The sequence below is a fragment of the Vicia villosa genome, linkage group LG2 (assembly GCF_029867415.1).
Source record: "Vicia villosa cultivar HV-30 ecotype Madison, WI linkage group LG2, Vvil1.0, whole genome shotgun sequence".
Classification (NCBI taxonomy): domain Eukaryota; kingdom Viridiplantae; phylum Streptophyta; class Magnoliopsida; order Fabales; family Fabaceae; genus Vicia; species Vicia villosa.
Window position 1 is genome coordinate 130,411,875 of NC_081181.1, and position 25,421 is coordinate 130,437,295.

At 34.5% G+C, this 25,421-nt stretch overlaps 1 protein-coding gene across 1 annotated transcript; it reads left to right on the forward strand.

Annotated features, from left to right (window-relative positions):
- The first annotated feature begins 22,022 nt into the window (after positions 1-22,022).
- On the forward strand, positions 22,023-22,853 carry LOC131646798 (uncharacterized). The gene is made up of 3 exons (XM_058916760.1): positions 22,023-22,284; positions 22,366-22,490; positions 22,615-22,853. The coding sequence occupies exons 1-3, from the start codon at positions 22,109-22,111 to the stop codon at positions 22,686-22,688; spliced, it is 375 nt and encodes a 124-aa protein (XP_058772743.1). The 5' UTR covers positions 22,023-22,108; the 3' UTR covers positions 22,689-22,853.
- The last annotated feature ends 2,568 nt before the right edge of the window (positions 22,854-25,421 follow it).

Below are 25,421 nucleotides of genomic sequence, written 5' to 3' on the forward strand. Positions count from 1 at the left end.
AATTATTTTATTATACTCCAACACATCTCAATATGTTAGATATACATATTCTACACCATTTTCATATATTTAACTGGGTCCATTTGGATCCATATTGTCACCTGGGCCTTTTGACATATACACAAACCTTAAAATAAGTATATAAGTCCAAAAAGAAATGAAAATGAAATATGAGAGAGAGAGAGAAAAAAAAATGATTGAATAAATAGAAAGATAAATAGGTTGGTGTTGTGTTGTATTAGTTCATTCTTACATGTTGCAATTCATAGAAATATGTGATGTGTCTTGCCACATTTTCCACCATAAAATTTCTTGCCAAAAAGAAAAAGCTTGTAGATAACTTTTGGAACGAGTAAATAAAGATTACGTTAAATTCAATTAGATTCATCTCCACCATTCATATGAGTCTGTTGTATTCTTTGCTTGTTTGTCTATTATAGCTTTTAAAAAGCTTTACGATTTTTTTTCTAGGGTTAAATATGTTTTTAGTCCCTGTAAATATGACGACCTTCAATTTTAGTCCCTACAAAATTTTTCTTCAAACAATGGTCCTCGCAATATTTTCCGTCCCTATTTTTGGTCCCTCCCGTTAGATTTCACTAACGGAAGCTTACGTGGCACGCCACGTCAGTTAAATCAATACTAATATAAAAGAGACAGATTGCGGGAGTTTTAAACCCCCTTTAAATAACTTTAAAAACAATAATTTTTCACTAGCAAAATAAATTTTAACTATTATAAAATGATTTACACAATTAACTCTTTTAAGTCATTTTTTCTTGGTTTATATGATATAGCTATTTAGCAGAAACATTTAAACATGGTTGAAACAAACCGTTCTACACTTTTTTTACATTTCTTCATATTTCTACATGTTTCTTTTGGCTTCACTATTTTTATACACATTAATACAATTATAAAATGCAATACATATAAGAAAATACAATACATATAAGAAAATAAAAACTCATTGAAATAAATTCATACCATTCTTCCATAAGTTCATCCATTTGATCTTTTGAGTAATGAGCACACATGAATTCATTAAAGTACTACGTGATAATATATATGTGATTTAGTTAAAACATTAATTACTAGGATTATTCCCTTCCTCTTAAAAATAAATAGAATCTCCCAGCTTTGAAAATAATTCAATTCCTAATGACAAACAAATTTTTTTGTACCTATTTTCATTAATAAATAATTTTCTTTATTGCATCTCAAACCACTTAACGATTCAATAACTACTTTAATAGTAACCATTCAATTAACTACTTTAATAGTAATGATATTTTAGTCAATGAAGCTTGTTTTATGAAGAAAACTAGTACCTGGGGCCGGGATGATTTTTTTAATAAGTAAGCAAAATCTTAGAAGGACTATGAGTTACCCACCTGTTACATAGCAGCAGCACCAGAATGAATTAAACGGAATCAACAATCTTAAGTATAAATACAGTATCATCTTGATTAGGAAATTGGTTATTTAATATTCAATATATGTTTGTTTTCTTAATTAATATGTTGTCAACAAAATTAAGTATAAATGCAATATCATCTTGGTTAGGAAATTGATTATTTAATATGCATGGTTTGTCAATACTTATAATGAAGAATGAGGGTAACAAATATTTCTCTAACAATTGTTTGATTAATTACTTGTGAAAAATTATTGTTTTTTAAGTTATTTAAAGGGGGTTTAAAACCCCCGCAATCTGTCTCTTTTATATTAGTATTGATTTTAACTGACGTGGCGTGACACATGGCGTGCCACGTAAGCTTCCGTTAGTGGAATCTAACGGGAGGGACCAAAAATAGGGACGAAAAATATTGCAAGGACCATCATTGTTTGAAGAAAATTTTTGTAGGGACCAAAACCGAAAATCGCTATATTTATAGGGACGTCAAACATATTTAACCCTTTTTTCTATTTTGTGTAAACAACTCCTAGTATTATAATATAATTGTATGTCAATGAAATTTGTTACAATAAAAATATTGGAATAGGCCATGAACCACTTTATTTAAAATTTTAGTTATTAATATATTCATCATTCTAAAATATAATTATAATTTTGAAATTTAATATTACTTTTGAATTTTTAAAATTTATATATATTTATAGAATTAAAGATGTAACTCGCGCATTATTTGGACATTGTTCTAAAAACATGAGAAATTCAACATTCTAGACGTAAATCATAAAAACTGGATGTTTATAATATTATATTCTTAACAATATGTTTATAATATAATAGAAAGCTAGTTAGGTTGATGTTTTGTTGTGTTGCATTAGTCCATTCTTACATGCAGTAATTTATAGAAAGCTAGTTATAGTGCAGAAATAGTGTTGTATTGTTAAATTAGTGCTCTTTCTTTGTTTAACTATTGCTCTTTATGTGTGTTCAGTTACTGTTAGCTGGAGATTTCGTTTAAGAAGTTGATCTTCGAAGGTTTTAAGTTCGAAGAATGATGGTTACTGATGACCATCTTCGAAGATTTAAAAAATGGCTACTGATGGCCATGCTTCAAGAAAATGTCTAAGTTGAAACGAAGGAGAGAAGTATCGAAGCTAACACGGAAGATATCTTTGCCAAGACTTAGATCTTTCGCGGAAAATTACATAAAGTACTGAAGCTTAATGTATTTCCGTAACATTTTCGAATATAACTATATGGCCACATGTCGAAAAGGACTTGAGCGGGAAGGTTTGAATTGCGAAACGGTTTCTATAAACTGCACATAGACAGATGGCATCCCCAGAGTTCTCGTGGATAACGTGGCATTAGATTATTGTATGACCGTTAGGGTCAAATTTAGTATAAATAGGAGTCTTGATGATAGGATTTCGTGTGTTCATTTTGTACAAATCACTCACATATTGCTCAAGTATCAAGTGTTAAGAGAAAGAGTTCGCTGAGAAATGTACGTATGACACCACCAATTTGAATACATGTGTATTTACTTTTATCAAATATCTTTTCGTTTTCTTTACTTTCCTTGTTTAAACTTTTACTTTCAAAGTCATTTAGTTTCATGCACATTACTTTCCTGCAATTTATATTCTTGCGACTTACATTCTTGCATGTTAATTTTCTTGTAATTTACATTCTTGCAATTTACATGTTTTCTTATTACGATTTATGCGTCGAAGTTACACTAACTCATATAACCAGCGTTATCTCGAATGATTAGTCATTTGAACATAAATTTCTCGAAATCAAAACAAACAGGTATGAACCAAATCACATCAATAAACCTTTCGTTTGACCATGTCCTAGGATCAATCTAGTCGATCCTGCGAGTAACCAAATCATATTTATTATAGTTTGGAGGACTAGCGGTTGTTTACCGGAAATCACCGTAAACAGTTACTCCTTGATGTTTCCAAAAAGATATTTTAAATTATTCATAATATATATCGTTTGGTGTATTTTCACTAAATTAGAAACAAAAAAGAGAACTCATGGAAAAGCTACAATTAATGGATTGCACAAGAGACTACATGTAAATGATAGAGAAAGAATTCTAAAGGTTGATAGAAAATTGGTCAAGACCATTGCTACAAAGAAAATTGGGCAACCAAAAACTATAGAAGATTTTACCAAAAATTAATGGTTTTCTGTTTAAATTTCTCATTTTGTTAGTGTCAGGATAAGAAACTGTTTAGTTACAAGTGTCCATCAAATCCATAGGAAGCTACAGAAATTATTGTATGTTAAGGATAAACAATTAATTGACCAAAATGCAAAGTCTTGTAGTTATACGTGTCATACCAATATACAAACCAAGTATCACAATAATAGAATATAAAGATACATGTATATTTCTAAATAAATGAAAAACTACAAGCCTTGTACCAAATTAACTTTTTATTATTGTGCAATGGTTGAAGCAATGTATTCCATTTTGAAACATATATTTGTTTAGCAAGTGAATATAGAACACCACAAGTTTGTATTGAACTGAAAAAACTTACTCGTTAGATTCGAGGTTGTATGGATTAACTAATTTTAGTTTGTATATTATTATCAACACTCATACTTGTGAAACTCTTTAAGAGAGTTTATAAAATAACTTGTGATTTTAAAGTAGAAGAGATTTGGATAATTAGGTGAGAGATATAATTTGGAGAGGTACTATTAATGGATTAACTAATTTCTGGTACGACATAATGGATTTATGAATTTATGAACTCTGAATGATGAATAGGCAGGTTCATTATACATATTATAATCACTCATGACCAGTGTTATCAAAATTAAGTAAAATTTCTTGATCTTGTTTTGTCTTATATGAATTTGTAGCGGAAGTTTATCTTAATGAAGTACGAAATTGGGTTGTAACTATTATTAAAGATGCCTGGAGATGATATAAACATAAAATCAAGAAGAATTATTTTTTGAAGCATTCCAACATGACTGAGAGACTCAAACATCATCCTCTAAAGGTGCCAGAAACTCATTTTAGAAATCTTTGTGAATATTGAAATAAAGAACTTATACAAGTAAGATCAATAAAAACTAATTATTTATGAATTATGAACCTTTTTACTTATGATATATTGAATTAAGATTTATATTATAATAATTTCTTCAACTTTAAATAATTACCGAAAAGAACACTAAAAATTAGGGGTGGTAAAACGGGTCGCCCGCTCCATCCTATCCATCCTTAAGTCTGCCAAAAAAGAACGGGACGAGCAAGCCCGTCAAATAAAGACGGACATAAAAATCTAGTCCGCCCGTCAAGGTGGCGGGCTTGCGCGTCAATTTATTTTTCATTTTTAACATAATATTTTTTTTACCTTTCACTTTGATTTTTCATTTATTTTTTAGAATAGTTTTTTATAAAGCATAATTTTAACAAATTTTACATTAAATAATATTGCATATATTCACAAATAAACATATAAAATAAATTATCAAGAATTAGAATTACTAGCTAGAATTAACTAAAAAAGGACGAGCTTAAAGCGAGACAGACTGAACGAATAAGCGTGACGAGTTTTTTGTAGGAGGCGGGTTTTGGTGGAGTGAGCTTTGGAGGGAGGCAGACACAAAATCCCAATCCAACCCAACTCGCCTTTCTCTGGCGGATGTGTGGGCCGGTCCGGCAGGCCACGACCCGCTTTTCCACCCCTACTAAAAATGGAGCTCAACTAAAGTGGGTGTATCGAATGGGTCCCAAAAACTTCTCTTTGACTCATGAAAAATTGGTAACTTCTATTTAATTCATGGAATACTATTATGCATTTTATTTATTTGTTTATTCTACAATTGATTTTATTATGGGTTGTTTTATTTTGGAATTCTTGTGATTGTGTAGCGTGCAAAAGAAAAAAAGAGCCCACTCAATCAATTTTTTTTGCTGAAACTCAGAAAGAAAATAAGTGAAAAGAGATAGATGCAGGAACTGGAAAAATAACCGCATGTAAAAATTTAATGTTATTGTACCTTTAGCTCATACTACATGTATTCTAAAGATAATTAAATCTATTACACTCAAGAGTGCTTAATTTTTCTTTTGACTAAGCAAGTTTTTTGTTGGTTTAAACTATACCTAATAAAAAAAATGATGATTTAAATCATTCAATGATGATTCTATATCAATGATCATTTTGTAATATATTGTCTTCTTAATGAAACCTTTATTTGAATTTTGTTTGGGTTGCATTTCATCGGGCATTGAGTTTCTTTTTTCAATTTAGAATTTCAAAATTTTCAAGCAACGACTCTACTTGTTTGAAATTTATGATTACAATTATGATGTAAAGGTAAAATGAAATTTAAGTAGGTTGATCTAAATTGACTGTATTTGAATCATAAAGATTCATCGGATTTTTTATTTAGAAACTTAGTTTATAATTGTATAGAGAAGTTAAACGTTTATGTAGCAAGGTATCTATAAAATGTATAGAGAAGTTACATCTAAAACTTAGGGTTAAATAAGTTTTTAGTCCCTACAAATATAGCGAAATTGAATTTTAGTCCCTTTAAATATTTCCTTCAAACAATGATCCTCCCAAAGTCTTCCGTCCTTAAATTTGGTCATTCTCGTTAGTTTTCACTAACGAATGGCAAATTTTTTAAAATTATTGAGATTGCGGGGGGGGGGGGGGGGGGGGGGGGGTTTAGCCCCTCTAAACAAACCCAGAAAAAAGAAGAAACATATTGGCTGTGAACTTTTGTCGAGCCCTTTGCGAGTAAGGTGCAAACTTGTGAGATATTGGATCGAACTCTAGTATGGTCGAAGGGTAGCTTCTTGGTTCGACAGGATTAAGCAGGAAGTCGAAGGTTGTTCACATGCTTGTGTCGAAGATGCTAGGGTTGTTAGCATGTTAAATTAGGTTTTAGTGTTTAAACCCTAATTTGTTAAGTTAGCTTGTTTATTAAGTTGGCTTGTGTAATGGGCCTTGTGGAAAAAGCCCATTAGTTAGTATGTTAGGTTTTATTATAAATAGCATACTAGTCTCTCATCATTGCTAAGCTGCAAATCCTAATTTAGGGTGAGAGAGGTTATTTGTTATTCTTGTAAACTTGTAATCTTGTTTTAAGAGAAAGTGAAAGAATAGCAGTTATAACCAATTCTTGTGTTCCTCTTCTTCCTTGTCCTTTATTCTTCCCTTGGATTATACTTTGTTCTTGGTATTGAATTCACAACAAATTGGTGCGGTGAGCGTGGAGAAGATGCCTTCAACAAAGTATGAGATTGAAAAGTTCACCGGAGTGAATGATTTCGGTCTGTGGCGCTTGAAGGTGAAAGCTCTACTGGTTCAGCAGGGTTGTTTGGAAGCGTTGAAGGGAGAGGCAGCCATGAATGCAGAATTGACGGCAGCGGAGAAGACGAATATGATCGAGAAATCACACAGCGCAATTTTGCTAAGCCTTGGTGATAAGGTTCTCCGGCAGGTATCAAAGGAGACGACGGCATCAGGGTTATGGGTGAAACTTGAAAGTTTGTATATGACCAAATCGCTGGTAAATCGACTCTACCTGAAGCAAGCTTTGTATTCATTCAAGATGATTGAAGACAAAGTATTGGCTGAGCAGTTGGATATGTTCAACAAGCTGATTCTTGATCTTGAAAATATTGATGTGAAGATCGATGATGAAGATCAAGCGCTGTTACAATTGTGTTCTTTGCCTCGATCACATGCTCACTTCAAAGAAACTCTCTTGTATGGAAGGGAGTCCCTGACGTTTGAAGAAGTTCAATCAGCCTTGTACTCTAAGGACTTGAATGAACGAAAGGAGCATAAACCTTCGACTGTTGGCGAAGGTTTGGCCGTTAAAGGAAAACTCTTACGAAAGGATGGTAAGTTCGACAAGAAGAAAGGCAAAAGCCAGTCGAAGACTTACAGTGGCGAAGCATCTGGCATTCGATGCTACCATTGTAAGAAGGAGGGTCACACAAGAAAGGTGTGCCCTGCACGCTTGAAATATCATGGAGGTAAGGATAATGGCAACGCTGCCATTGTTCAAGATGATTTCGAATCATCTGATGTTCTTGTGGTTTCAAGCAGTGACTCTAAGAAGGAGTGGATTATGGATTCAGGTTGCACTTGGCACATGACTCCAAACAAAGACTTGTTCGAGGAATTATGTGATCAAGATGGTGGATCAGTATTGCTGGGAAACAACAAGGCTTGCAAGATTGCAGGTGTTGGATCTGTGAGATTCAAGCTCCATGATGAGTCAATAAGGTTGTTGACTGAAGTCAGGTATGTTCCTGATTTGAAGAGAAATCTGCTTTCTCTTGGTGAATTCGACAAGAAAGGATATGTTTTCCAAGGAGAGAAAAGTATCCTAAGAGTCATGAAGGGTTCGAAGGAAGTCTTGAGAGGCGTGAAAAAACAAGGCTTGTATACCCTTGAGGCTGAAGTTGTAAGTGGTTCGACAAATGTTGCATCCACGAAACCTTTGTCGAAAACAGAAATCTGGCACATGAGATTGGGCCATGTCAGTGAAAGGGGTCTGGTCGAATTAGGGAAACAAAATCTGCTTGGTGGAGACAAAGTCGAAAAGCTGATGTTTTGTGAACCCTGTGTACTTGGAAAATCTTGCAGAGTGAAGTTCAACAAAGGCAAACAAAGAACACATGGATCCCTTGATTACATCCATGCTGATCTTTGGGGGCCTGCAAGGTGTCCATCACATTCAGGAGCAAGGTATTTTCTATCCATAGTAGATGATTATTCCAGAAAATTATGGGTATTCATCCAGAAGACTAAGGATGAAACTTTTGAGAATTTCAAAAGTTGGAAGACTCTGGTTGAAAATCAGACTGGCAGAAAGGTCAAGAGGTTGAGAACCGACAATGGCCTTGAATTTTGCAATGAGGCATTCGACAGTTTTTGTGCTGCCTCTGGTATTGCAAGGCATAGAACTACTGCAGGTACTGCACAGCAAAATGGTTTGGCTGAAAGGTTTAATCGAACTATTTTGGAGAGAGTCAGATGCATGTTGACTAGTGCGGGGTTAACAAAGGTGTTCTGGGCTGAGGCTGTTTCGACAGCAACATATCTGATAAACAGATGTCCTTCGACAGCGTTAGATATGAAGACACCTGAAGAAGTTTGGTCGGGACATCCACCAGATCTCGACAAACTGAGAGTATTTGGCTGCGTAGCCTATGCTCACATTAGGAAAGACAAGGTCGAACCTAGAGCTCTGAAATGCATGTTCATGGGATACCCTGAAGGAGTCAAAGCTTATAGGCTATGGTGCCTAGAGCCAGGTCACAGGAGGTGTATCACCAGTCGAGATGTAGTTTTCAATGAAGCTGAAATGGCTTTTAAGAAAACTGATGATGTTGGTCGAAGTACAGAAACATCTGACGAAGAGCTGGAACAGGTAGAGATTCCTGTTGAGGTGGAGCATGTTGATGCTGAATTGCATATCCCAGATGAAGTCGAAGAAGAAGCAGAAGATGCTGAAGTTGAGGAAACTGGCGATGACTACCTATTATCGAGAGATAGGTCGAGAAGAGTCATCAAGCCACCTCAGAGACTTGGATATGCAGATCTTATAGCTTATGCCTTAATCTCTGCAAGTGAGGTTCTAGACGAAGAACCTAGAGACTATAAGGAAGTTATGAGGAGTCGAAATAAGACTGAATGGCTGAAGGCCATGGATGATGAGATGAAATCTCTTCATGATAATCATACTTGGGAACTGATCAAGAAACCTGTTGGGGCAAGGTTAGTCGGCTGTAAATGGATTTTCAAAGTTAAGGAAGGAATTGAAGGAGTGACGTCGAAAAGATACAAGGCAAGGTTAATTGCAAGGGGTTTCACTCAGAAAGAAGGTGTCGACTTCAATGATGTGTTTTCTCCTGTTGTGAAGCATAGGTCCATTCGAATGTTGCTTGCCATGGTGGCACAGTTCGATCTTGAACTGGAACAAATGGATGTGAAGACTGCGTTCTTGTATGGTGATTTAGATGAAACGATCCTGATGAGGCAACCTGAAGGGTATGTCGAAAACGGGAAGGAAGATTATGTGTGCAAGTTAAAGAGATCTTTGTATGGTCTGAAACAATCTCCTCGACAGTGGAATAGAAGATTCGACAAGTTCATGGCACGCATAAGTTTCATTAGAAGTTAGTTCGACCACTGCGTTTACTTCAGATTTCGACCTGGTAATTCATTTGTTATTTTGTTGCTTTATGTGGATGATATTCTCATAGCAAGCAACAATGTTGAAGATGTGATGAGGGTGAAGGCTGAACTCAATAAGGAGTTCGATATGAAGGATCTGGGAGCTGCTTCCAGGATTCTTGGAATTGACATTCGAAGAGATAGAAAGAAGTCGAAGTTATGTCTATCTCAAGAGGCATATCTACGGAAGATTCTTGAAAAGTTTGGTATGTCGAATTCGAAGCCAGTTGTGACTCCAACAAACCCTCAATTCAAGCTGAGTATTGATCAGTGTCCCAGTACTGATGTCGAAAGAGCCTATATGAATAGCATCCCATATGCTAATATAGTTGGTTCTTTGATGTATGCTATGGTCTGTACTAGACCCGACATAGCTTACGCAGTCAGTCTTGTAAGCAGGTACATGGCGAATCCTGGAAAGGCTCACTGGCAAGCATTGAAGTGGATTTTAAGGTACATAAATGGGTCTCTGAATAGAGTCCTAATTTATGGTGGAGCCTTGGGTGAAGATAGTAAAGCAGTAATAGAAGGATATGTCGACTCTGATTATGCAGGTTGTATGGATTCCAGAAAATCTATTTCTGGATATGTTTTCACTATGTTTGGCACTGCAATTAGTTGGAAAGCAACACTTCAGAAGGTTGTTGCTCTATCAACCACTGAAGCGGAGTATATTGCCCTAACTGAAGCTGTGAAAGAAGCATTGTGGCTTGAAGGTTTTGCGAAGGAGCTAAAACTTCAAGGTCGAGGTATCACTGTTAAATGTGATAGTCAAAGTGCAATACACCTGTCGAAGAATTCAGCCTATCATGAGCGAACTAAGCACATTGATGTGAGGCTGCATTTCGTCAGAGGAGTAATCGAGCGTGGAGAAGTCCAAGTGCTGAAGGTTTCGACTGAAGACAATGCTGCTGATATGATCACCAAGACATTGCCGAGTTGCAAGTTTTTCCACTGTATGCAGTTGATAAAGCTGCATGAAGAAAGCTAGTTTGTTCCTTGACGTTGTAGAGTTAGGTCCAAGGTGGAGATTTGTGAGATATTGGATCGAACTCTAGTATGGTCGAAGGGTAGCTTCTTGGTTCGACAGGATTAAGCATGAAGTCGAAGGTTGTTCACATGCTTGTGTCGAAGATGCTAGGGTTGTTAGCATGTTAAATTAGGTTTTAGTGTTTAAACCCTAATTTGTTAAGTTAGCTTGTTTATTAAGTTGGCTTGTGTAATGGTCCTTGTGGAAAAAGCCCATTAGTTAGTATGTTAGGTTTTATTATAAATAGCATACTAGTCTCTCATCATTGCTAAGCTGCAAATCCTAATTTAGGGTGAGAGAGGTTATTTGTTATTCTTGTAAACTTGTAATCTTGTTTTAAGAGAAAGTGAAAGAATAGCAGTTATAACCAATTCTTGTGTTCCTCTTCTTCCTTGTCCTTTATTCTTCCCTTGGATTATACTTTGTTCTTGGTATTAAATTCACAACAAAACTGAACAATGTCATCTTCTTTTTGTTACATCTTATTAGTTTCTTTAATCTCGCTGTTCCTATTCTAGAATATTTGTTGTTGTAACATAACATAACTAACCAGCTATTGTGATGCATACATAACATAACTATTAGTAGATAATCCAAGCTTATACAACAATTTGTCATACCAAAACTTTTTTAAGGGTTTATATTTATTTTGGTCCTCTTCTTTTTAATTGTCATACCAAAACCTATTTACTATTTAAAAGGAAAATGTCAGTAATAATATGCCTACATTTGTGCATAATTATAAAAAGTATAAAGTTCACTAATTTTGAAAGAGGAAACAAGCCGTCATCGAATAGTAGCTTAATACAGTGCTCTCGTACTATGCTACAAGCAATGCAATATTCTCCCCCCAAGATATTTGGAATTTGTTATTTGGTGTTACCCAGCCACCCATGGAGTATAAAAGCAGGTAATGAATTCCAATGATGTGCTGGAAAAACATTCACTTCACAAATGTGTAGTCAACGTGTTGCAGTGCTGTATTCATTCTTATTATATTATTCTCTTTTACATATATATGGATGTAAATGCATAATATGATAGGTTGTTGGAATGTTCCAAGTTGGATGGATAATGTAGATGTTCATATTTGCTCTTAATTATGATATGCACTATTTGTTCATATCTTTATAAAATATAATTGAAATGCAGCGTGAGTGACTAAACTTTTGGTTCAGAGCAATTTTTTTTAACTTCGCTCCAAATTTGAAATATACTTCAAATTCAAAGCTTGTGAATATTGATGTATCCATATTTATAATCCATGAAGTTTGAAACTACAGCAGAATGAAGATAATATTGTTCAGTTTACACCTTGCTCACAAATTGTTCGGCAAAAGTTCATAACCAATATCTTTCTTCTTTTTTTAGGTTTGTTTAGAGGGGATTAAAAACACTCGCAATCTCAATCGTTTTTAAATTTTTGCCTAATAATCCTCCACGTGGCGTGCCACGTAAGCCTTCGTTAGTGAAAACTAACGGGAGGGACCAAATTTAGGGACGAAAAAGTTTGGGAGGATCATTGTTTGAAGGAAAAATTTAGAGGGGACTAAAATTGAAATTCACTATATTTATAGGGACGTCAGACATATTTATCCCAAAATTTTATTAGTGGTATAAATATAAAATTTGCAAAGTATAAATATGAAATTTAAGTAGGTTTATCTAAATTGATTGTACTAGAATCACAAAGATTCACCGGGTTTTTTTTTATTTTATTTAGAAACTTAGTTTATAATTGTATAGAGAAGTTAAACTTTTATGTAGCAAGATATCTATAAAATGTATAGAGAAGTTACATCTAAAATTTTATTAGTGGTATAAATATGAAATTTGCAAAATATAAATATAAAATTTTACCTTATTCAGCAAGGAGATAATGCATATTTTATAAGTGGTATAAATATGATATTTTACCTTATGCAACAAGGTATAAATTTGAAAAATCATCTTATGCAGCAAGAACAAAATACATTGTTTATAATTTGTATAAATATAAATTTTACCTTTAGCAACAAGATATCTATAAAAGTATAGAGAAGTTAAACGTTTAACAAGTTTTTTTTATTCTCTTATGCAGTAAGGTATCAATAGATGATGATGAGAACAACGACGCAAGTGACGAATTTCAATAGGACGAATTAAGTGATGAGGATGAAATAGGAGAAGAATTTAAAGAAGACGACATATGTGACGACCTTCAAGATGACGACTGTAATACGGTGAACTGACTTTTTTTATAATCGGAATGTCGCGGTAAGCAAGAGTCGCCACCGACTTTTATTTTATCCAAACAAGTTAGAAAGGCTAAAAGAACAGAGAAAAACCTTTTAAAGAAACTTTGAGTTCGGGGGGTAATTATGCAAAAGGAAGGTGTAAGGCACCCTTTGCATCCATGGTTTTCCATGGGCTCTTAATTGCTTTGCTCTTTTTGAAAAGAAAAGTAGATGAAGAAGAAAAGTGGACTTTAGCTCGTAAATGAGCGTAGCCATTTTTGAAGAATTTTGAGAAAGAATATAGAAAAAATTTTAGAGCAAGGCAAAGCAATTAGGGGCAATTACCTTAAACTTAGATGATAGGTTTCTTTTAGCCTTTCAGGATGAAAGGGTCTATCCACGCCATGAGAGGGCAGGAAGCCTTTCGTTTGGATGTAAACGGGTCATCGAGTTATCCTTCGCCATAAGACTGACCCATGCCATAGAGAGGCAGGTAGTCTAAGAGAAGGATCAGAATAGCCTTTTTCGTAGGCAACCAGAGGATACCTCAGCCTTTTTCGTAGGCAACTTCCGAGGGTCGAGGTCATATAGTGTATCGAAGGCAGTATCATTAGGGTCGTATGACCTTTATTTATCGAGGCAGCATGGCTGAGGTATCCTCGTTTTCGTGGGACATGGCTTATTCTGCAAAAACACAAGGCAACAGGCAACAAGGCAACAGGCAACAAGGCAACAGAGAGGTTACCCCAAAAGTGTGCGTGTGTGCAACAATCACGTGGTTAATTCAATTAAATTATCTTGTAATTAGTTATTCTAATTCAATTAACAAGGCTTGCACTCCCTAGAATTACTAACCACGCAATATAACAAATACGGGGAAGGGAAATTGTAACCAGCGGAGGAGAGGGGAATTGAAACCAGGGGATATAATTAAACAATTAAAACGGAAAATATTAGAGTTAGGGTTTAGGGTTACCAATACGCGTAGCTTTGGCATTCAATAAACCCTGAAAATTGGAAAAGAAAGAATAAACAGAGGGGTGAGTGCATTATCGGTTCGGAGGCAAACGTCACTAACCCTAAAAATAAATAATAAAGAAATTTAAAATAAACAAAGTAAATAGGCACTTAGCTTCGAATTTGATCTGATATGGTTGGCGGGAAGCCTTGGAGTTAACCCTGAAAAATGGCAAAGGCAGAAGAATGAAGGCAAGACAAACCCTAAAATCAAAAGGAAACAAAATAGACTTTTTAAAAAATAAAATAGGGTACTTAGCTTTGAGTCTTGATCAAGCGCATAGTCGGAAGGAACCATGTTGATAACCCTGAAAAGGCACAAAAGAAATATTCAGTGTAGGGCATGATCTTCGTAAACCCTGATTAGGGTACGAATTTAAATAAGAAAATACAAACGATTTAATTAATTATTGGTCTCGCGACCTAATTAATTAAATCGAGATAAAAATATAAAATCAAGTGCAAAAATATTTTTATGAATTTTTGGAATAAATATAAATTCTTGAATAAATAGAAGTAATAAATATAAATTAAATAAATATGTTAGAAAACAATATAAATATTAATTATAAAAACAAATAAATAAGTAAAAGAATAAAGTAAAATATAATATAGTAAAATATAAATATATATATATATATATATATATATATATATATATATAATTATGTGTTAGTAAATAAATGTGAGTAAAGAAAATAAATATTACAATTATTTAAGTAAAATAAATAAATTATATATTTTAATCAATTAAACAAAATTTTTTAAACAATATAAAAATATATGATAGTTTGAATGTTATCAAAAAAAGAAAAAAATTTAAATACTATATGTATACATAAAATAAAAGAAAAAAAAGGAGTTGTGCAATTAAAAATAAACAAATTCTGGAAATCTTAACTTATGATCCAGTGTGGAAGCGCGCGCGTGACCATGATAGACCTGCAGGTTCTGGGGCGTGGGATTGATTCAAAAATGCATCCAACGGCTGAGATGGTGAGGGAACACGCTAACAGGTACGTCTTAATGTGCTGGATCTGGCAGCACCATCCACTTCTGCGCGCCAAATTCTCTTTGAATTGGACCAATAGGGTTGCGCCACGCAGTCGTCTTCTACCATGGGAAGACCCGGATGCGTTTTTACAACGCTTTGCTGAAAAAAGTGCTATAAAATCATGTACTCTCCATACCTGCAAAACAGCGAATAGCCCCAAACCAACGAGAAAATTTTTCGCGAGTATGCCAAACGACTCGTCTCGGCCTCACGAATTTGACCCTGGCCCTAATTAATTCTAATTTTGCTTATGCTTAAAAACCCCAATTCGGAGCTTTAACCCTAGCATGGCAAATCATTCATAACATCATAGCAATGTCCATAAACCTCCAGAAACGATCAACACACAACATTGAATACAAATATATGAATAAGAAAGGATAATGATGCATGAATAAGGCTAATCGACTAAGTTTCAGATAGTGCAAACCGTGGCGAATTGGGCGCGATTCTGAGTGCGTTTCTTGCGTGTGAAGACTGGAATAGCTTCAATGAGCACCAAGGAATGTTTTGCAATCAATAAGAACACTTGAATCGCCCCGCAACTGAAAATTGGATCTTGGAATTTCCTTCACTTCTTCAAGTCGGTTTAGGGTTCTTTCTTGCCAAAAATCCGTCACCCTAGTACTTGGATTTGCTGCCTACTTATAGTGGAGGGCCTAGGTCAATAAAATTTGCTTTGAATCTATATGAATCCTTGATTTGCAAATTTAAGAAAATTTGATTGAAATATATTTCTAAATTTGTCAAAATTTGCCAATGTAATACAATCTCTTGCCAATCTCTTTTCCACAAATTTGAATCAATTATTTATGTTAATTGATAATTGAATTTGGTTGAAAAATATGACTAAATAAAATCTTTTCAAATTTCTTTGATTTACTCGATTTAAATCCTATTTTAATTATTAAAAATTCAATAAAAAATCAAATAATCTTCATAATTTCGTGGCATTGGTCTTGGATCCTCTAGATGACTTGGGAAGCAAGATTGGGCCATAAAAACTTGGGCTCCTTTGCAAAATATTTCAATTCTTTCACATTTTCCCTCTAGAATAGTCCAACTTTGACAAGGCCTATCTCTCTCAATTTTTGAGGTATGAAGGTGTTCTAGGACTTTTTAGAAACCCTAGAGAGTCCTCTAACCAGTGTCTTTGCTCTCATATCAAAATTATTTTCCATGCTCATTTTATGTCCTTTTGAAAAAAGTGTCTTTTTGTTGACTTTTGAAAAGGACCTATAATGTTTTAGTCCATATCTCTTAAATGAAGCATTTTTGGACTTGGCATGTGAGAGACAATTTTGTAGAGAATTCAATTTCCTTCAAAATTAGCTTTAGATGGGAAATTTCCGATGTTCCATGTGAGAGTTATGGCTGGTCAAAGTTCAGTTGACTTTTCCTATACAGAATCCTAATTTAGAAACTTTTTGAATTGTTGATTTTTGATCTTTCCTTGATGAACCATTATCAATTTTTGATCAAATGGTGAATGATACTTCAATATGAGGATCTTGACAAAAAATCAGGAGTTTTGACTTTACTTTGACCACAGTTGATTTTTTGGGTCAATCAGTCGACTGTTGACTTTATGAACTTTTGAGTGACCAGATCTTTGAGATAGGTCTTGATACTTGTCATGGAGGTAATGTGGGATACATTGAGCCATGTGAGATGTCTTGGAGCCATTGATTCAGTGATTTTCCTTTGAAAGAACCAAACCCTAGTTCAGAGCCTTTGTGTAGGAGAAAGTGTCTATGAGTTTTGTGCATTGATCTGATTTTGTGCAAGGGACATAGTATGGGCAAATTTTGGGGTATGACAACGACGTAGGTGATGAAGAGGATAATGGAAATGACGATGAGTTCGGAAAATTTAAATGAGTTGGATGTTGTTTTAAGCTTATACTTAAACATTAAATTTAAAGAAACTATGTATTTTTCATTTTGCTTGACTTAGACTTATACTTCATTCATTCTCTTTTATAAGCAAAATTGACTTTTTCAGATTCATTGAATAAATGATGTATTTGGTTTATATATAGACTAGATACATTATTTATTAAATGAATCTGAAAAGTCAAATTTGCTTATAAAAGAGAATGAAGGGAGTAAGTACTGTTAAACTTGTACGTAGTATTGAGTAATGTTAGACATTTTGTGCTTATTGTATGTATTTGAGTTAATGTTTGAAGATTTTATCAACATAATTTTTGATGTACATGCAATTTATGTTTGGAGTAATTATTGTTTGAATTGTTTATTTGATGAAAAACATAGGAAGAAGCATACCTTGTAACTTATAGATATATTTACCAAGTCTTCTCTCCATTTCATTTTTAGGGAACAATTCATAATTGTTATTAAATATAACAACATTTAAAAACCGTCCCCTTAGAGTGTTCTCACTTTTCCACTTTTAAGGAACACTTTTTCAGTCGCTGCACACCTTAGAAACGTTGCCTCATATGGCAAGAAAAAACGTTCATCTTTCTTGTATTTTAGGCGATGTTTTAGAAAATTGTGGCCTAAAAGTAAAAATAAATGTCTCCTAAAACAATAGACAACGCTCGCACAGAAGACGATTGGAAAATGTCACCTATTCTTTTAGGAAACGTTTATCCCCTTTTTGGCTACACTTATTTTCTGTTGTTAAAGAGGAAAAATGTAGTGATATTTAATCCTTGTGCACTGCTTTTTGAACATCATATGCATTCACTTCCAATGCTGATACTCCATTATTCACGATTTCATACACATCTTAAAATCTGAAGATGACCTTCATTTGCACATCCCATCTCTCGTAATTCTCACAATTAAAAATCAGTAGATTTGCTGAAAATTACGTTGATATTGTTGTTTTGTTTGCCATTACAGATTCTCTCTGAATCGCAACACAAACTCTCATATAAATTTGTTGAAATAATTAGGGTTTTCAAGAAAGATGAGGAAGACGAAGAGAGAAAAAAGAGACAACTGTATTTTGAATTTTGCGAAGTTGTTATTACTAAAATTGTTCTCTATAAAACTATGCAATATCATGCTTATTTATAGGTGATCAAAGCTCAAACTCTAAACATACAATCAAAACCCAAAACATCCAAAGTTATATTTTGACTTTTGACACAACAACTAAATATTGTATTCGACTTTGTCAAATATAACTAACTTCTACTAGATCGAACACACTTATATCAAATACATATTTTTCTACAATGAATTACAACTTCTAATAATTTTTTCTCGTTTCAAACTTTCAAACAAAACCTCTTTCTTGTGTCATATATTAATGTTATGCTCATAATTATAAGGCCTGAGTTGCCTCCTTAAGAATGGATAGAGAGAAGAAAGAGAATTGAGAAATATTTCATTGATACTCAGATCTGGAAATTACAACGATTATAAAGGGAAAATATATAGAGGATCTAAACAGAATCGAGCCAAGGATGTGACAGCAAGGCAATTCTAACAAACTATTGGTGACTCACAGGTTCTAGAAACAACAACATGAAATAGGAATCTATTTATAAACTATGTGATCATTGAACCTGCTTGGCATCCTTCTGTTACGTGTGGGCCTTTCCTTAGCAGGCCCAATATCATTAGCAGCAATAGGCCCATCTTCTGAACTTGAACTTGTAACAATACCAACCCCATCAAAATTAACCTTGTCCTCAAGGTTATAATTCTGTTTAAGAATTTCCCAATCTTCCCACGTCATGTCTTCAGGCAGCAGACCATTCCATTGTACCAACACTTGCTTGCAAGAAAGTCCATCTTGAGTGGTGGTACGAGCAGAGAGAATTGCAAGGGGTGAAACTATAGGATTGTTATCAACCGAGTTAGGAGGCAGCTGGTCGACAGTAGGGGGAATAGGACCACTATACTGCTTAAGTAAAGAACAGTGAAACACATTGTGAATTTTGGCATGTGAAGGGAGTTCTAATTTGTAGGCGACAGGTCCCACGCGGGCCGAGATACGATAAGGTCCATAGAAACGTTTGTTAAGTTTGCTGTACTTAACAGAGGACAACGATCCTTTTCTATAAGGCTGCAACTTGACATGGACCCAATCATCCACCTCAAAGTGTACTTCTCTGCGTTTTCCATCAGCAATTGCTTTCATTCTAAGTTGTGCCTTTGTCAGATTCTTTTCCAGGAGCTCTAGGATCTCTGCTCGAGACTGTAGCAAGGCATCACTGGCATCCACAGTCGAGGATCCCGCAACATAATCAAGAAGGGTGGGAGGTGGTTTACCATACACTATCTGGTAGGGAGTGATGCCTGCAGCAGTATGGTAGGAGGTGTTGTAGTGATATTCAGCCCATGGCAAATACTTGTACCAAAGTGAAGGTTTGTGGTGAACAAAAGCTCTTAAATATTGTTCAATGGTACGGTTTGTTACCTCCGTTTGGCCATCTGTTTGGGGATGGTAAGAAGAACTCGTCCTCAAAAGTGTGCCACTGAATTTGAATAGGTCAGCTCAAAACTTGCTAATAAAAATAGGATCTCTATCGGAAACTATGCTTTTAGGTAGCCCATGAAGTTTACACACCATATTGACAAATAATTCTGTAACTTTATAAGCTGTGTAATGAGAGGGCAGAGCACCTAAATGAACACTCTTAGAGAACCTGTCAACCACTACTAATAACACTGAATAGCCCCTTGAGATTGGTAGACCAGTGACAAAATCAAGAGACAGATCCTCCCAAATCTGAGTCGGTAGAGGTAGGGGTTGCAGAAGGCCAACTGGTTTCTGAGTGGAATATTATGTCTGTTGACATATCATACAATCAGCAATAAAGGAGGAGATATCCTTCCTCATGGAGTCCCAAGTAAAGTTCGCAGACAACCTATTAAGAGTCTTAAGAACACCAGCATGTCCACCTATTGGTGTTTCATGGAATTCTTTCATCAATAACAACTTGAAACGAGAATTAGAAGGAATCCAAATTCTTCCCTTATGCCACAACAATCCATTGGAAAGAGTAAAACCCAACATACTAGTGGGATCAGTGTTATATTTCTGACACTTCTCTTGATACTCAATTGACTGAATGAATTCTCTTTTTAACTCATCAATGAAGAGAAATTGAGGTGTGGACAACATATGAAATTCAGCAGTAGGTGGCTCATAACAACGAGATAATGCATCCGCAGCAACATTAGTTTTTCCAGCCTTGTATTGAATATCATAATGATATCCTAAGAGTTTGGCTAGGTAAAACTGTTGTTCAGGGGTTTGAATTACCTGAGTGAGAAGCTCCTTAAGGCTACGATGGTCTGTTTGAATAATGAAATAATGACCCAATAGGTACTGTCGCCATCTCTTTACAGCTGAAGTAATGGCATGTAATTCCCTTATGTATGTAGAAGCTTTAGAAAGCCTAGGACAAAACACCTTACTGAAATAAGCAATGGGATGATCCTCCTGCAGTAAAACTGCTCCCATAGCATGACCTGAGGCGTCTGTCTGAACAATAAAAGTTTTTGCAAAATTAGGGAGAGACAAAACCGAAGCTGTCGCTAGAGTTTGTTTCATAACTTCAAAAGCTCTTTCGGCCTCAACAGACCATTCAAAGCAATTCCTTTTCAATAAAGAAGTCAGTGGTTGGGCTAGACTCGCATAAGAACGAACAAACCTGCGATAAAACCCAGACAACCCAAGGAAACCACGTAAACTCTTAGTAGATTTAGGAGTGGGCCAATCCAAAACTCCCTGTATCTTAAGGGGGTCGGGGGCAACCGGCCAGCGGTAACAACATGACCAAGATACGCAATCTGTGCTTGACAAAACGTGCATTTAAAAGGTTTCAAATGAAACTGATGATGCTCCAATATATCAAACACCTGAGCTAAATGCTGCAAATGATTCTCCAGGGACTCACTGAAGAAAAGAATGTCGTCAAGGAACACAATCACAGATTTACGCAAAAGAGGGCGAAATATATCATTCATTGTTGCTTGAAACGTAGAGGGAGCATTACATAGACCAAAGGGCATTACTCGATACTCGTAATGACCATCATGTGTGCGGAACGCAGTCTTATGTATGTCCTGAGGAGCTACTCTTATCTGATGAAAACCAGAAGTTAAGTCTAATTTAGAGAATACCTGAGCACTGCCAAGCTCATCGAGTAATTCATCAATGGTGGAAAGGGAAACCTGTCACGCACAGTCAACGCGTTCAATGCCCTATAGTCCACTCACATACGCCACGAACCGTCCTTTTTCCTGAGCAATAGGACCGGTGATGAAAAAGGGCTCGTACTGGGTTGAATCCAACCCATGTTAAGAAACTTGGAAATCTAAGCTTCAATTTCCACTTTCTGAGAGTGTGGGTAACGGTACGGTCAGACATTGACAGGGGTGGATTGAGGAACAAGGGGTATGGTGTGATCAGTGGGGCGTGATGGAGGTAGGGAAGAGGGTTCTTCAAATAAATTGGCATGATTGGTGATGAGGGTTTGAAATTGGGAATTTAGGTGGGATGGAAGCGTTTGGGATAAGAGAGTGTATGTGGGTGGGGAATTTGTGGATGGTGGTGTAATAGGTTGAATGGAAAATAATTGCGCCTCGGGGTTATTAAATAGGCATTTTGTCATCTTTAGTTAAAATATGTAAAAAGAAAAAAACATGAACATTTTTTGTATGGATGCCCTCATTTTTAATTTTAAATAGATCAGATATTATACTTTTTCTCCGCTCGGTTGTTCATCGAATGAGCTTTTTGAACCCCGAAACACACCACAAGACCCGTATTCAACCGTACCTCCCACTTGTCAAGCAATTCCCAACTTAGGTTGAATTCCCAAAACTGAATCTCATTTCATAAAGACAAGAAGCACGTGGCATTGGTTGTGTTACTCCACCACAAGTACAACGTGTCTTCAACGCTGAATTGAAATATTACTCTATTCTCATTAACCTTGACGTGTGACACGCACTGTATCATGCGAAGGACACGAGTCAGACAGAATCTCCAAAACAAACAAACCATGTAGCAAGTGACACGAGTAATAATAGCATGTCACCATGTTCATCTATTATTAACTTCTGTTTCCTTGCCGATATCATAGGACTCCCCCTCTTGTGTGCTATAACTCCGCAACATCTCTCAATATAGAAAAAAATGCTTCACACAATAAAGACCTTAACATTCCCACAAGTCTCTTTCTCACGCTCACTCTCTTCTAACCTTTGTCGGAAAACATCATCAGTTAGATTTTGCACCAAACCTGATTCTGACCGTAAGATGGACCAGGCTCAAAAGGCTAATACTGAGAAAAAGGAAACTACTGAGCATGGGTAAGCTCAAAATAATCTTCATTGATTTGTTAATTTCTATGTATTATAAGATGAAGTATTAATTCATATTATTATATGAAGGGATGTGATGTCTCATTCGTTTGGAGAAGGGTATGCCACAAGATCTGATGAAGAAGGATTTGGAGGAATATATGGTGGAAACCAATCTCTTCAGCAACATAAGTCGGTTCATGAAAATCATCCAGGTTATAATTATAATTAATAACTAAAGCTTATTATTTGTTTTTTTCTGTGTTTTTGTTGGGATTGAGATGGAAAATAATTATTAATGCTAATTAGTTAATATTTGTTTTTTATTATGGTGTGAAGATTATGACAAGACGCAGGGAAGCGTTGTGAAAGAGAAGGAAACAGCGAGGCACCAGAGCAACTCCAAGGCTTAGGTTTTTCATGTGTTGTGGAGTGGTTTATGCAAATATTATACCATGTATTTCTTGTTGTTGTTGTTGTTTTTTTTTTTTTATATTGATTTTCTTGCTTTCTGATTATGATTTTGTTTTTGTTTTAATTCTTTCTGGTGTTTTAATTTATATTAACTAGTTTCTGTTTTTCCTGTGGGTGGAATTTTGATGTTGTTGCTTTTTGTTTCTCTTTTTCCGTTCCGGTTCACAATATATATTTTACCTTTGAATTATTTTCTATGTTAACTAGTATACTTTCTCTTGTGCTATTTTTTCTAATGGGACAGTCCACTCTCCTTTGTCTCACAAGTGTCTCTAGGGTAGATAATAAGCCGAACCAATTTAAAAATAGTTCAAAATGATGAATCTAATCAATTTGAAAATAGTTCAAAATCCAATTAAAAAAAATCAAGCTGTGTTTGGTTCATGAACCAACTGAACTGAATAACTTAAAAATTAAAAATTAAGTTTGTTAACTAAATAAGTTGAACTCGAATTATACAAATTCGATTCGTTAGGTTCGTGAGTCTGAACTCGAACTATACATAGTTCGATTCGTTAGGTTCATGAGTCAACTCGATTTTATATGAGATAGATTATGTTTTAGATAGATTATATTCTCTTTAAGAGTAGGTTTAAAGATTTATTCCAAATTTTAGTTTCATATTTTTTTTAGTTTTAACTTTTTTGTTTTAAAGAGAGTTCGTGATGAATTCGAATTCGACCAGTTCTTAATGAGTTAGACTGAGTTGAGACAAGTTCAACTCAAATCGATTCATTTTCAGTCCTATTCAAATGAATCGGTTTTGAGAGAGTTTCGTCAATTTTTGACTATGCGTCATTAACTGAATCGATTTTGAGAGAGTTTCGTCAATTTTTGACTATGCGTCATTAACTTTCAATCATTTTGAAGAACATTGTTCTCGTCTTATCGCGATTTTTAAACACACTATATATAAATATTTTTAAATACTTTAAAAACTTAGTTTTAACTAGAATTCTATTTTTTAGAAAAGAAAGTAAACAATATATCTTGCTAGATTTAAAACACAGTGCAAACAAACTTTACACATACATTCAATCAAAACTCTTGCACTTGCCATGTCATATTAATTTTTTTAAATTAAAATTGTGTTTTAATTGGAAACATGGTTGTGATTGGTTGACAGATGGTTGTGATTGGTTGACAGTGTAAAAATATTTTACACTGTCAGTGCATATCCCTTTTTCTCTTAAAACAATAGCAACCATCACGATTTAATTGGGCTTAATGTTTCCAACAGGTTCACTTTGTATAAAGGAAAATAAGGCAATTTCTCCTTATACTTTTATATCTTCTCTAAGATACTTTTATAAACCCCTGATATTTTTTGGAGATATCTCTTCGAGCTTATCAAATTTCATATTTTATTAAATTAAATTTGAAGATGCATTCGTGAAGTCTTATTTGGAGATGAATATGCCTAATTACAGAAAGTTCAAAAAATAGAAATATAACAGAACCAAATTCAAAAATAAATAAACACCAACATCAATATTACACTGTCCAATGTAATATTGATGTTGGTGTTTATTCATACCTACTTCAATCGGACTTTTTTTTATTCATAACGGTGAAAAATAATTCACATATCTTTTAAATTTTTATTTGTCTTCAATTTAAAGTTGGTGAAAAGGACTTTTTATTCGCTGTCAAACAAGAGTGATCGATATTCGAGCTTAACAATTTTACGATTTTTTGAAAAGCGCAAGAGTATTCTATTTGGATATCAAATATGTGAGGAATGTTTTTTCGGTGACCCAAAATGGAAGTGGCGAATTTTTGCTATTGAAATACACAAATACACAAATGTAAAAGGTGGGTATTTCAAACACACCCTATTTATACAAGTATTGAGTCACTTTGGACCTTAAACCATATATGAGATAACGTTTCAGAAATATATCTCCGGATAAACCACACGTTTCTGTACAAAAAAAGTTAAATTCAGATATGAATATTCGTAAATATACATGATTTTTTTAATACGTTAAGTTAATTTAGATATGTATATCCGAAAACGTACATAAAATCTAATTCATAAGTCAAACTAGAAAATTAATCAAGAATTACACTGTTATATATTATTATGTATTAAATCGTATCAAGATTACATTGTTGACGATAATATATAAAAAGTGTAATGATTACAATCTAAAATGCATCAAAATATCAAGTATTACATAAATTTACAAATGGTTATGTCTTCGATTTTTCGTGATTTTATTCTCTTTCAAGTTCCATCAATTTAGTGAACTCTTCCATCCTCTCTAAAAATACGATCCGGTTAAATTTTCGCCTCATTTGTTGAATGTCTTGTCCACTCCATTGATGTAGTTGGTATTAGACATCCAGGTTTCAAATTAATCTGAATAAAACGAAGTGATTTTGAAAGTTAACTTATACACATTATGTGTTTGGAAGAGTCTTTAGGTTGACTACTCTGTAGTGGAAAAAATGCCTCTGAGAACCCATATCTTATCAGATCAATACACTCTAAATAAAAATCATAAAATAACTTCAGGAGTATGTTCGGAGATGTATATGTGAATTTATCCTTGAGTTTATTCGAAGATGTGTCTCTGAACTAAATTTTAGCAAAAAAATAATATTTAGTGCGTACGGAGATGTATCTCTGAATAAACTAAGGTTTGAGATTTTCATAAGTGCACTCC